The sequence below is a fragment of the Hyla sarda genome, chromosome 10, assembly GCF_029499605.1.
Source record: "Hyla sarda isolate aHylSar1 chromosome 10, aHylSar1.hap1, whole genome shotgun sequence".
NCBI classification, from domain to species: domain Eukaryota; kingdom Metazoa; phylum Chordata; class Amphibia; order Anura; family Hylidae; genus Hyla; species Hyla sarda.
Genome location: NC_079198.1, coordinates 141,851,054 through 141,865,006, shown reverse-complemented (window position 1 = coordinate 141,865,006; position 13,953 = coordinate 141,851,054). Strand labels below are relative to the sequence as shown.

General features: G+C 39.4%; 1 protein-coding gene across 2 annotated transcripts in view; it reads right to left on the bottom strand.

Annotated features, from left to right (window-relative positions):
- NPHP4 (nephrocystin 4) overlaps nucleotides 1-13,953 on the bottom strand; it is a 292,086-nt gene that overhangs the window by 188,228 nt on the left and 89,905 nt on the right. For both annotated transcript variants that reach the window (XM_056544490.1, XM_056544489.1), the window contains 2 exons: nucleotides 10,039-10,194; nucleotides 2,182-2,318 (listed from right to left, as the gene is read on the bottom strand). In XM_056544490.1, the coding sequence (XP_056400465.1) occupies nucleotides 2,182-2,318; nucleotides 10,039-10,194 (293 nt within the window). The remainder of the gene's footprint in view (nucleotides 1-2,181; nucleotides 2,319-10,038; nucleotides 10,195-13,953) is intronic.

The following is a 13,953-nucleotide window of genomic DNA, read 5'->3' as shown; positions in this document are numbered from 1 at the left end:
TCCAGTGGAGCACCCCTTTAATGCTTGAACTAAAACACAACTGGACTAAACTGAGCATGAGTTTGGGGATATGAAGTGGTTACTGTCCTTACTGGCCTTAAAGATACCAAAGAGAATCTCCCATACACTGCACATGCAGTGATTAGATGAAGTGACCCAGCACAGCAGACTCAGGGAGGAAGTGAATGTATGGATGAATAAATGGATGGGCTTTGGACATGCACCTTCCTGAGCAGTTGATTTTTTTCTGTGATATGACAGGTACCCTTTAATTATTAGAATACTTTTTTTTATTTACTTTTATTTATTGAGTTGTCAGTAATTGAAAGGTTTTTGCAAAAATAAAATTTAAAAAACCCAAAGCAAACATGATATCCGTAAAAATAAAATAAAAATCGTACAGACATAAAATTATATTTTTTTTTTACATTTCTATAAATGTAATCCAATGGCAGAAAATCCTCCTCTGGCAGAGAGATTAGTGGTGTATGAATATATTCTCCTTCCCTAAGATACTATAGTAACAGCCTTGAAAGGGTTTCAGACAGTGCAGAATTGTGGAAACGCCTCACGTAGTGTGTCAGTCTACATATGTTGTCTGATTTTTACATCAGATTAAGTTAAGCCTCCGAAATAAAAAAAAATAAAATAAATAAAAAATCCTGAAATGCTTTTCTTATGGATATAGTCAGTGCTGCTGGCAAAACGAAAAATATGGAAGATCATAAAACTCAAATGGATCATTTACATGGTATTTATAGGCGGTTTGTTCATGGCAAGACTGCAAAGAATAATGGTGGGTGAGGGAAATCTGGATACATGAGCCCGCAGGGGAGCTGCGTACTATGCATAGACAGTAACAACGATTATTGTGCCGAACCTAGAGATCGGATGCGGATCGGGTCAAATAGGAACGAGGTAACATGGATCGTAAAGCATCTTTTATTTTATGCTACTGTTGGCCTCCAGATGTTTCAAAACTACAACTCCCAGCATCCCCGGACAGCCGTTGGCTGTCCGGGGATGCTGGGAGCTGTAGTTTTGCAACATCTGGAGGGCCACCATTTGAAGTCTTTTTTTTCCCCCTTATCAGACACATTCACCATCATTAGTCCTACAGTGCCATCTGTTTCATTCCAGCACTCCAGATGACTTTTTAAAGGGGTTATACTGGGAAAAAAACTTTTTTTATATATATCAACTGGTTCAGAAAGTTAAACAGATTTGTAAATGACTTCTATTAAAAAATCTTAATCCTTTCAGTACTTATGAGCTTCTGAAGTTAAGGTTGTTCTTTTCTGTCTAAGTGCTCTCTGATGACACGTGTCTCGGGAAACGCCCAGTTTAGAAGAGGTTTGCTATGGGGGTTTGCTTCTAAACTGGGCGTTTCCCGAGACACGTGTCATCAGAGAGGACTTAGACAGAAAAGAACAACCTTAACTTCAGAAGCTCATAAGTACTGAAAGGATTAAGATTTTTTAATAGAAGTAATTTACAAATCTGTTTAACTTTCGGGAGCTCTTTTGATATATAAAAAAATAGTTTTTTCCTGGATATCCCCTTTAACATGTCTCCAAGGTCCATTGACGTCTTGTTATCTCTATGGAAGAGCTGGAGATACCGGGCTCGTGTATCTCCGGCTCTCCCATAGAGCTGCATGGAGGGGGCGTGTCAGCCATCACTCCGATAAGGGATAAGTTGTTAAGTACAGGTGTTCCCCTTTAACTCCCATTTTTATAAGTTTAGACAACATGATAAAAGTATTACCCCTTTATAGAAGCTATCCAATGGAAAAAACGTATCCCATATCCGCAGTATAGGGGATAAGTGTCTGATCACAGGGGGTCCAAGAGCTGGGACCCCCCACGATCTCCCAAAAGGTGCTCCGGCTCGGCCTTGGCTCTACTCCTTTAATGCGCATGTTATACACAGAATCTAGTCGAAACACACCCTCTCCATTCATCTCTAGCGTTCATGTGTCACTGTGGTCAGACTGGAAAGAACTACACAACTTCCTGTGGAGCATACAGCAGCTGATAAGTACTGGAAGGATTAATATTTATACATAGAAGTAATTTACAAATTTGTTTAACTTTGTGACACCAGTTGATTAAAAAAAATATATTTTCCACCGGAGTACCCCTTTAAGAGAAACTGTCCAGTGGGGAGCTTAGCCCTTACCTTAGGGAGACGATCGGTACTGATCAGGGATATTAACTCTTCTTCAAACTTCTCCAAGGAGGGATAGAGCAGTAAGTACAGTTTATCCAGGTGACAGGTTATTGTCCTCTGCAGACGAGGCTTCTTTAAGGCGTCAGCTACAAAATGACAAATAAAGTTTGGATATTTGTAAAATAATATTATAGACAGAAATGCAGCAGAGAACAAACAATTTCCCAACAACATTCTGCACTATTCTAAGTTATCATCAGATGTTGTTCTTTTATTCGGTGTCAAAATCTGCAAAAAGAAATTTGTGAATGTGCGGAGAGTCTCTTTAATAAAAACAATAAGTGACGCAGAATCCATGGGGCCCCGTAGTCTGGATGCCGATTACCTCCATTAACTGGGTAAAAAATGCATCTGAAACCACAACCAAATCTGCGGCACTGAAAGTCTATGGTAAAAAATGTGGGTTCACTGTAGATTTGTAGCGCAAAAAATACCATAGTGGAACGTGCATTTTGGGGCTGAAAAGTCCACTTGTTTTGCATGTACGGGGACTACCGGCCGCCATGTTGGATGATCGGATTCCCGCGGCAGGGTGTCGGGCAAAACACGCCTAAAATTTTCCTCTTTTTTTTCCTTTTTGGACCATTTTTTTATCACATTATTTATCAGATATTTTTAGAGATTTTTACAGGTGTTTTATGCAAATCATGTCTTTGCTTCCAATTTTAGTGTTTTCGAGGCATTGGTGCACAGAAAAGATGCACTTTACTACATATAAACTGTCAAGTATTTTCCAAATTAATTCAATGTTATTTAATGGGCAGAAAGGAAAAAAAACAGACATAAAACGGACATATTTCGAATCATAAGATGAACCTTTTACATCTCAAAATACACTAAAAAAGCGAAACCCCAACAGACATCAGTATAGTCACTGGGGTCTTCCAGGATCTTCCAGGAATTTTTTTTATTTGACTATGCTACAGGGGCTGTAACGTTAGTGTAGTCCATAATATAGTGTCTGTACCTGTGTGTGACGGTTTTCTCACAATTGTTCTGTGATTTTCACCCCAATATTTATTTTTACCACCATACAAAATGACTGTTGTCTCAGATTTTTCCCAGGTTGCAATGTGGCCGAGACCTGACATCACTAGTCAGATGATGACAGGGAGCCTGTCTGCTTCAATGGGTGGAGCGATTGCTGATCAATCTGCAACTAATGCAACAGCTGTAGGCACCCTGATTGAAAACCACAGGTCTTTTGAATAGATGCAGCTCATTTATGTTTCAGTGGGTGGGGTGGCTGATGTGTGGGAGGGAGGAAAATGGAATTATGGGATTTGTAGTCAAAAAAACGAAAAGTCAAACAGGAAATACCAGTTCACAAAAAGCCAGCCACAGTGTTATGGTAATCTCACAGCATATCCATTTATCCCCAAGACAAGCGCAGATCCTTCCTAAGCATGTCCATTACTGTCTGCCAGGTACAAACTAAAATCACCTTATGGTGGAGAAACCCTTTTAAAGGGTCTCAAGATGTTATCCACATCCACAGCATAGGGGATAACAAGACTGGTGGAGTCTACCGCTAGAAGGATCGGGCAGCTGAAACTCAAAGGGGTTATCCCCATAGCAAACTTCTTCTACTCTGTGCAGTTCCCGAGACAAGCAGAGATGTCAGCAGAGACAGAAAAGAGACAGAAAAGAACATCTCAACGCAGCTGATAATTATTGTAAGGATTAAGATTTTTTTTAATATTTAATTTTTTAATTTACAAATCTGTTTAACTTCCTGGAGCCAGTTGATACATAAATTTTTTCCTGGAATACCCCTTTAACATGTCCGGGTTCATTTTAGGAAGATAAGCCGCCACAGAGAAGTCTGGCAGCAGCTTTCTCCGCTCTCCCTATTGAGAACACGTGCATGCTCCATTGAGTGTGCATTTGTATGCTGGGACTAGGACACCTATCAAATTGTGATCTGTCCCAACCCAAAATCCAAAACTCGTATTTTATACCCACAATTTTCATAGTAACTCAATTTACTAAAATGGGAAGGAGCACAGAGGAAAACCAACTAAACACAGGAGACAGAGCAGGCTAGGTTGGTTTTGGCTGGTTGTGACCCCAACAGTAATAACCACTGAGCCAGTGTGAGAGCCCATATCCATAACCACTAAGCATTTGTGAGGACCCATATCCATAACCACTAAGCGTGTGTGAGGTCCCATATCAATAACCACTGAGCCAGTGTGAGGGCCCATATCCATAACCACTGAGCCAGTGTGAGGGCCCATATACATAACCACTGAGCCAGTGTGAGAGCCCATATACATAACCACTGAGCCAGTGTGAGAGCCTATATCCATAACCACTAAGCGTGTGAGAGGACCCATATCCATAACCACTGAGCCAGTGTGAGGTCCCATATCCATAACCACTGACACAGTGTGAGGGCCCATATACATAACCCCTAAGCCAGTGTGACGGCCCATATACATAACCACTAAGCCAGTGTGAGGGCCCATATACATAACCACTAAGCCAGTGTGAGGGCCCATATACATAACCACTAAGCCAGTGTGAGGGCCCATATACCTAACCACTGAGCCAGTGTGATGGCCCATATACATAACCACTGAGCCAGTGTGAGGGCCTATATCCATAACCACAGAGCCAGTGTGACAGTCCATATACATAACCACTGAGCCAGTGTGAGGGCCCATATACATAACCACTAAGCGTGAGTGAGGGCCAGTATACATAAACACTAAGCCAGTGTGAGGGCCCATATACATAACCACTGAGCCAGTGTGAGGGCCTATATACATAACCACTGAGCCAGTGTGAGGGCCCATATACATAACCACTAAGCCAGTGTGAGGGCCCATATACATAACCACTAAGCCAGTGTGAGGGCCAATATACATAACCACTAAGCGAGTGTGAGGGCCCATATCCATAACCACTGAGCCAGTGTGAGGGCCTATATACATAACCACTAAGCCAGTGTGAGGGCCCATATACATAACCACTAAGCCAGTGTGAGGGCCAATATACATAACCACTAAGCGAGTGTGAGGGCCCATATCCATAACCACTGAGCCAGTGTGAGGGCATATATACATAACCACTGAGCCAGTGTGAGAGCCCATATACATAACCACTGAGCCAGTGTGAGAGCCCATACACATAACCACTGAGCCAGTGTGAGGGCCCATACACATAACCACTGAGCCAGTGTGAGGGCCCATATACATAACCACTGAGCCAGTGTGAGGGCCCATATACATAACCACTGAGCCAGTGTGAGGGCATATATACATAACCACTGAGCCAGTGTGAGAGCCCATATACATAACCACTGAGCCAGTGTGAGGGCCCATATACATAACCACTAAGCCAGTGTGAGGGCATATATACATAACCACTGAGCCAGTGTGAGAGCATATATACATAACCACTGAGCCAGTGTGAGGGCCCATATACATAACCACTGAGCCAGTGTGAGGGCCCATATACATAACCACTGAGCCAGTGTGAGGGCCCATATACATAACCACTAAGCCAGTGTGAGGGCCCATATCCATAACCACTGAGCCAGTGTGAGGGCCCATATACATAACCACTGAGCCAGTGTGAGGGCCCATATACATAACACATAATACACTGCACCCAATGAGAAGACATCATGTAGATAAAAAAAAATTTAAGCAAACCGACTGCTATGGGCAACAGCGCCAAACTTTTCCTATTCCCCACTCACATTTCCTCTTTTCTATAGATCTGGGTATTAACCCCTATTATTCCATCATGTTGATTGTTAATAGACTTGGTAGGAGTTTAGTGAGGTCTGTGGGGGCCGGCGGGAGATCTCACAGTACAATGACCATGAACATAAGAGCGGAACAATAACAAACCAAATCCAGACGCACAGCCAAGAAGCCTCCACGCGGCACCGCCGCTCCTTATTAGGATAATTTACGCCACATGTGGAGCGCAACTTATGTAAAAAGGTGAAAGAACGCGGATCCGGCAATAAATAAAACACGGGCCGACGCACAGACATCCATGTCATTGTGCTCTCCTTGTTTGTTGCCTTTTGTAGGAAGAAATAAATGAGTTTTTATTGTAGATCGGCCTTCGGAGGATCGGCTGTGGATACGTGGTGGCGCTGTTTGTAGATCTCGGAGGGGACGGAACCGCTAAGAGACGCCGCAGCAGCTGTGCACAGGACCGCTAAATCCCTCATCACATGTTACAATACAAACTCTACAAATAGATTGGAGGTTGTTGGTTTTAATTTATTTTGTTCCTGTATTCAAGTGCGTACGTGTGACTCCGAGGACTCCGAGCGCCGCAACACCAGAGAAATATACAAGAGGAAATCAATACAGCAGTGGTCTCAGACTGTGGCCCTCCAGAAGTTACAAAACTTCAACTCCCAGCATGCCCGGACAGCCAATGGCAACATCTGGAGGGCCACAGTTTGGAGACCACTGCTATAAATGAATATGTAAAATGTATTGAATGTAACTGAAAGATCAACCACAACTCAAAGCAGCATTATACTATTGTAGGAACTGGTATAATATATATACAGGACGGTATTAATAACATTTTATTATTCTGGTAGTTATATTCTTGTATATAGGGGCAGTATTATAGTAGTTATATTCTTGTATATAGGGGCAGTATTATAGTGGTTATATTCTTGTATATAGGAGCAGTATTATAGTCATTATATTCTTGTATATAGGGGCAGTATTATAGTAGTTATATTCTTGTATATAGGAGCAGTATTATAGTAGTTATATTCTTGTATATAGGAGGCAGTATTATAGTAGTTATATTCTTGTATATAGGAGCAGTATTATAGTAGTTATATTCTTGTATATAGGGGCAGTATTATAGTAGTTATATTCTTGTATATAGGAGAAGTATTATAGTAGTTATATTCTTGTATATAGGAACAGTATTATAGTAGTTATATTCTTGTATATAGGGGCAGTATTATAGTAGTTATATTCTTGTATATAGGAGGCAGTATTATAGTAGTTATATTCTTGTATATAGGAGCAGTATTATAGAAGTTATATTCTTGTATATAGGAGCAGTATTATAGTAGTTATATTCTTGTATATAGGAGGCAGTATTATAGTAGTTATATACTTGTATATAGGAGCAGTATTATAGTAGTTATATTCTTATATATAGGAGCAGTATTATAGTAGTTATATTCTTTATATAGGAGCAGTATTATAGTAGTTATATTCTTGTATATAGGAGCAGTATTATAGTAGTTATATTCTTATATATAGGAGCAGTATTATAGTAGTTATATTCTTTATATAGGAGCAGTATTATAGTAGTTATATTCTTGTATATAGGAGCAGTATTATAGTAGTTATATTCTTGTATATAGGAGCAGTATTATAGTAGTTATATTCTTGTATATAGGAGCAGTATTATAGTAGTTATATTCTTGTATATAGGAGCAGTATTATAGTAGTTATATTCTTGTATATAGGAGCAGTATTATAGTAGTTATATTCTTGTATATAGGAGCAGTATTATAGTAGTTATATTCTTGTATATAGGAGCAGTATTATAGTAGTTATATTCTTGTATATAGGAGCAGTATTATAGTAGTTATATTCTTGTATATAGGAGCAGTATTACAGTAGTTATATTCTTGTATATAGGAGCAGTATTATAGTAGTTATATTCTTGTATATAGGAGGCAGTATTATAGTAGTTATATACTTGTATATAGGAGCAGTATTATAGTAGTTATATTCTTGTATATAGGAGGCAGTATTATAGTAGTTATATTCTTGTATATAGGAGCAGTATTATAGTAGTTATATTCTTGTATATAGGGGTAGTATTATAGTAGTTATATTCTTGTATAAGGAGCAGAAGTAGTTATATTCTTGTATATAGGAGCAGTATTATAGTAGTTATATTCTTGTATATAGGGGCAGTATTATAGTAGTTATATTCTTGTATATAGTAGCAGTATTATAGTAGTTATATTCTTGTATATAGGAGCAGTATTATAATAGTTATATTCTTGTATATAGGAGCCGTATTATAGTAGTTATATTCTTGTATATAGGAAGCAGTATTATAATAGTTATATTCTTGTATATAGGGGTAGTATTATAGTAGTTATATTCTTGTATATAGGAGCAGTATTATAGTAGTTATATTCTTGTATATAGGAGCAGTATTATAGTAGTTATATTCTTGTATATAGGGGCAGTATTATAGTAGTTATATTCTTGTATATAGGAGCAGTATTATAGTAGTTATATTGTTGTATATAGGAGCAGTATTATAATAGTTATATTCTTGTATATAGGAGCCGTATTATAGTAGTTATTTTCTTGTATATAGGAAGTAGTATTATAATAGTTATATTCTTGTATATAGGAGCAGTATTATAGTAGATATATTCTTGTATATAGGAGCAGTATATTAGTAGTTATATTCTTGTATATAGGGGGCAGTATTATAGTAGTTATATTCTTGTATATAGGAGCAGTATTATAGTAGTTATATTCTTTTATACAGGAGCAGTATTATAGTAGATATATTCTTGTATATGGGAGCAGTATTATAGTAGTGAAATTCTTGTATATATGTGGCACTATTATAGTAGTTTTATTCTTGTATATAGGAGGCAGTATTATAGTAGTTATATTCTTGTATATAGGGGCAGTATTATAGTAGATATATTCTTGTATATAGGAGCAGTATTATAGTAGTTATATTTTTGTATATAGGAGCAGTATTATAGTAGTTATATTCTTGTATATAGGAGGCACTATTATAGTAGTTATATTCTTGTATATAGGAGCAGTATTATAGTAGTTATATTCTTGTATATAGGAGGCAGTATTATAGTAGTTATATTCTTATACATAGGAGCAGTATTATAGTAGTTATATTATTGTATATAGGAGCAGTATTATAGTAGTTATATTCTTGTATATAGGAGCAGTATTATAGTAGTTATATTCTTGTATATAGGAGCAGTATTATAGTAGTTATATTCTTGTATATAGGAGCAGTATTATAGTAGTTATATTATTGTATATAGGAGCAGTATTATAGTAGTTATATTCTTGTATATAGGAGCAGTATTATAGTAGTTATATTCTTGTATATAGGAGCAGTATTATAGTAGTTATATTGTTGCATATAGGAGCAGTATTATAGTAGTTATATTCTTGTATATAGGAGGCGGTATTATAGTAGTTATATTCTTGTATATAGGAGCAGTATTATAGTAGTTATATTCTTGTATATAGGAGCAGTATTATAGTAGTTATATTCTTGTATATAGGAGGCAGTATTATAGTAGTTATATTCTTGTATATAGGAGCAGTATTATAGTAGTTATATTCTTGTATATAGGAGCAGTATTATAGTAGTTATATTCTTGTATATAGGAGCAGTATTATAGTAGTTATATTCTTGCATATAGGAGCAGTATTATAGTAGTTATATTCTTGTATATAGGAGGCGGTATTATAGTAGTTATATTCTTGTATATAGGAGCAGTATTATAGTAGTTATATTCTTGTATATAGGAGCAGTATTATAGTAGTTATATTCTTGTATATAGGAGCAGTATTATAGTAGTTATATTCTTGTATATAGGAGCAGTATTATAGTAGTTATATTCTTGTATATAGGAGCCGTATTATAGTAGTTATATTCTTGTATATAGGAGCAGTATTATAGTAGTTATATTCTTGTATATAGGAGGCAGTATTATAGTAGTTATATTCTTGTACATAGGAGCAGTACATTAGCCATATATCTAGTATTTTCCCATATAAATGTGCTCACCTGTCTCATCCCTCCCTTGTATGGCACCAGGAATTCTTTCTGATCCTGACACGAGAACGTCCAGAGGGAGCAGATGAGATACGTCTTTCAGTGCGTTGTGCGTCCTCAGACTGTACTGGATGTGGCTCTTCTCAATCAGCGTCATGTGTCTGTTCACTGGAAGGAGACAATTTCAGGATGTGAGATTTGGAACCATATTGTCATCATTTCAATGTGAGATGGACATCAAAGGGCTTAGGACTATTTATTTTCAAGGCACACAGTGTGAGATATGTTTCAGCCACAAAATTGCTACCGAGCAAACCAAGTAAATACGGTGTCTGCACAAAAGAGAATGAATGGAAAGTGATAAGTGGGGAGAATCTTAACATTACTGATTTAAGAGGACCTGTCATCATCTTGATATAGTTAGTTACATAATTACATAGTTAGTATGGTTGAAAAAAGACATACGTCCATCAAGTCCAACCAGGGAATTGAAGTGAAGGGGATAAGGGGAAGGGATGTAGTTTTATAATTCTGCATAAGCATTAATGTTATTTTGTTCCAGGAATGTATCTAATCCTATTTTAAAGCTGTTAATTGTTCCTGCTGTGACCAGTTCCTGAGGTAGACCGTTCCATAAGTTCACAGTCCTCACGGTAAAGAAGGCGTGTCGCCCCTTTAGACTAAACCTTTTCTTCTCCAGACGGAGGGAGTGCCCCCTCGTCCTTTGGGGGGGTTTAACCTGGAACAGTTTTTCTCCATATTTTTTGTATGGGCCATTTATATACTTATATACGTTTATCATATCCCCCCTTAAACGTCTCTTCTCAAGACTAAACAATTGTAACTCCTTTAATCGCTCCTCATAGCTAAGATGTTCCATGCCCCATATTAGTTTAGTCGCGCGTCTCTGCACCCTTTCCAACTATATTTATTTTAATCCTCCCAGTTCAATCCCCCCTTCATGATAAACCACCCCCTGCCTTTATTTTTTATTATTTTTTCATTTTTCTACCTTGATATTGTTCTGTATCTTCTGCTCAATCTCAGTCAGCTCCACAGACTGGGAAGGGGCGTTTCCCAGCAGGTGTGACATCATTCAACCTATCTCTGCTACATATAGCCAAGACCAGTTCAGTGTGAGATGGTTTGTGATTGGCTGAGGCCGCACATCCCCCCTCAGTTTTATGCACTGAACTCTACAGTGTGTCAGCTCTGCTTAGCAGCTGCAAAAAGGAGCAGAAATGTCCAGCACAATATTTAGTAATATGCACTGAAGGCACCATGACTCTACAGCGGCGTTTCCCAAGCAGGGTGCCTTCAGCTGTTGCAAAACTACAACTCCCAGCATGCCTAGACAGCCAAAGGCTGTCCAGGCATGCTGGGAGTTGTAGTTTTGCAAAAGCTGGAGGTGATCTTGTTGGGAAATCCTGCTCTACAGTCTAGCTCAGCTCAAAGAGAAGGGGAGCTGATATATTCATCTCTATACACTCTATATACTATATACACTCTATACACTCTATATACACTATACACTCTATTTACACTATACATTCTATATACTCTATATACACTCTATACACTCTATAAAGATGTACGGTACATCAAAGGGCTTAGGACTATATACAACAGCTGGAGGTGATCTTGTTGGGAAATCCTGCTCTACAGTCTAGCTCAGCTCAAAGAAAAGGGGAGCTGATATATTCATCTCTATACACTCTATATACTATATACACTCTATTTACACTATACACTCTATATTCGATATACTCTATATACACTCTATATACTCTATACACTCTATATACACTCTACACTCTATTTACACTATACACTCTATATTCGATATACTCTATATACACTCTATATACTCTATACACTCTATATACTATATACACTCTACACTGTGCTGCGGTGAGGTCCCACCTGCATTTCCTGACTTTTGTCTCTGCCAGGCTGCTGCAGGAGACAATCTGCGGGCAGGACCAGAAGGAGGACCCCTGGTAGCCAAACTTTTAGGGGTTAATTTAACATATAAAATGTAAAAAAAATTGTATTAAGAAGTATATTAGAAAAGTAATTCAAATAGATTAATCTATGATATATGAAATTTCACTGATGGTGTCCGGAAGCATTTAAACTGGGGTAAACCACATTCACTGTACGCACCTGAGAAGTAAAGTCATAAGATTCTTATACACATTGGATACAAGTCAGACGAACCTGTCAAATTCCCAGAGCCTGCCTCTTACCATCGGGGTTATGCTCAGGCCACCAGGGTAAACACCTCGACTGTAACAAGAAACTTGTAGCCCTACTGCTGATGCAGAGAGAGTTATAAAGCAGCATTAAAGGGGTACTCCGCTACCCAGGTTCGGAACATTTTGTTCCGAAAGCTTGGAGTGGGTGGCGGGGGTTGTGATGTCATGGCCACGCCCCTCTTGACATCACACCAAGCTCCCTCAATGTAAGTCTATGGTAGGGGGGCATGGCGGCTGCCACGCCCCCTCCCATAGACTTGCATTGAGGGAACATGGTGTGACTTCACTAGGGGCGTGGCCACGGCGTCGCGACCCCCGCCACCCGCACCCAGCGTTCTAAACGAATGCCTGGTGCTGCACAGAGATCGCAGTGGTCCCAGCTGCTGGAATCCATTGGATAGGGGATAAGATGTCTAGGGGCAGAGTACCTCTTTAAAAACGTTCCTGGTCTCCAGTTGCCTCACAACACTTCACCAGGAGCTTCAATACAACAGCTCCTCCTCTGTACAACCACCTTTCCGAAACCCAGATAAAAATGTGGACGTGCATAATAATTCCAGAATGCTTTGTCTCAAGGAACGCTTTTACAATACTTTTAGGTAGATTTTAATAAAGGCAGACGGCAATGACTATAAAACGATCCGGATAAAAACCTGGCACACCCGTCTCCTACATATTATTATGCTAACGAAGGGTGCGAGTGAGCTCGGCCAGCCGGCTCCCCACCTCCAATGCCCAATGCCTGCTGGGGAGCATTAGTAATATAGCCATTTACCAACATAACTCTGCACTTCCCAAACTGATTATTTTAAAGCGGTTCAGTATACTGGGTTTAGTGCGGGTGAACTGTCAGTTTCTCTTTAAAGGGGTACTTCCCTGTAAACATCGTATCCTCTGTGTAAAGGATAGGGGGTAAGATGTTAGATTGCAGGGGTCTCGCTGCTGGGGACCCCCACGATCTCCGGACCGGCAGCGACAGCATCCGGAACACGGAAGCTTGCAGCTTGCCTCCTCCATTCATGCGAAGATAGCCGTCACGCCTCCTCCCATAGACTTGAATGGAGTTTGCTCCGTGCACCGAATGATAGGGGTGCTGCAGCGGAGATCGCGGGGTTAACTAGCGGCAGGAACCCCCACGATCTAACATCTTATCCCCTATCCTTTGGATAGGGAATAATATGTTTACAGCGGAGTACCCCTTTAACTTAAGCCTGAGGAATCCAGTGATTGGTTACATGTAGTTTATGAGTGTTACATGCTGGCACTTCCCGCTAGGAGAGGGGCAGAGAGAGCTGAATAAAGAGCTGCTCACTGATGACAATGTCAAAAGCAATCACAGAAAAAGGATCTGATATAAGTTCTCATACACAATATGGCCAAGATTTATCAATCGTCCTGGAATCAAAACTGTCTGGTTTTAACCATAACAACCAATCACAGCTCAGCTTTTATACCGTATGAGCTGTGATTGGTCGCTATGGGCAAATCAGACAGTTTGGGTTTAAAGGGTATTCCGGCTTTATACATCTTATCCCCTATACAAAGGATAGGAGATAAGATGTATGAACGCAGGGGTCCCACCGCTGGGGACCCCCGCGATCTCGGTGCAGCCCCAGAATTCGGGGACATGACATCACGGCCATGCCCTTAGTGCCGTCACACCACGCCC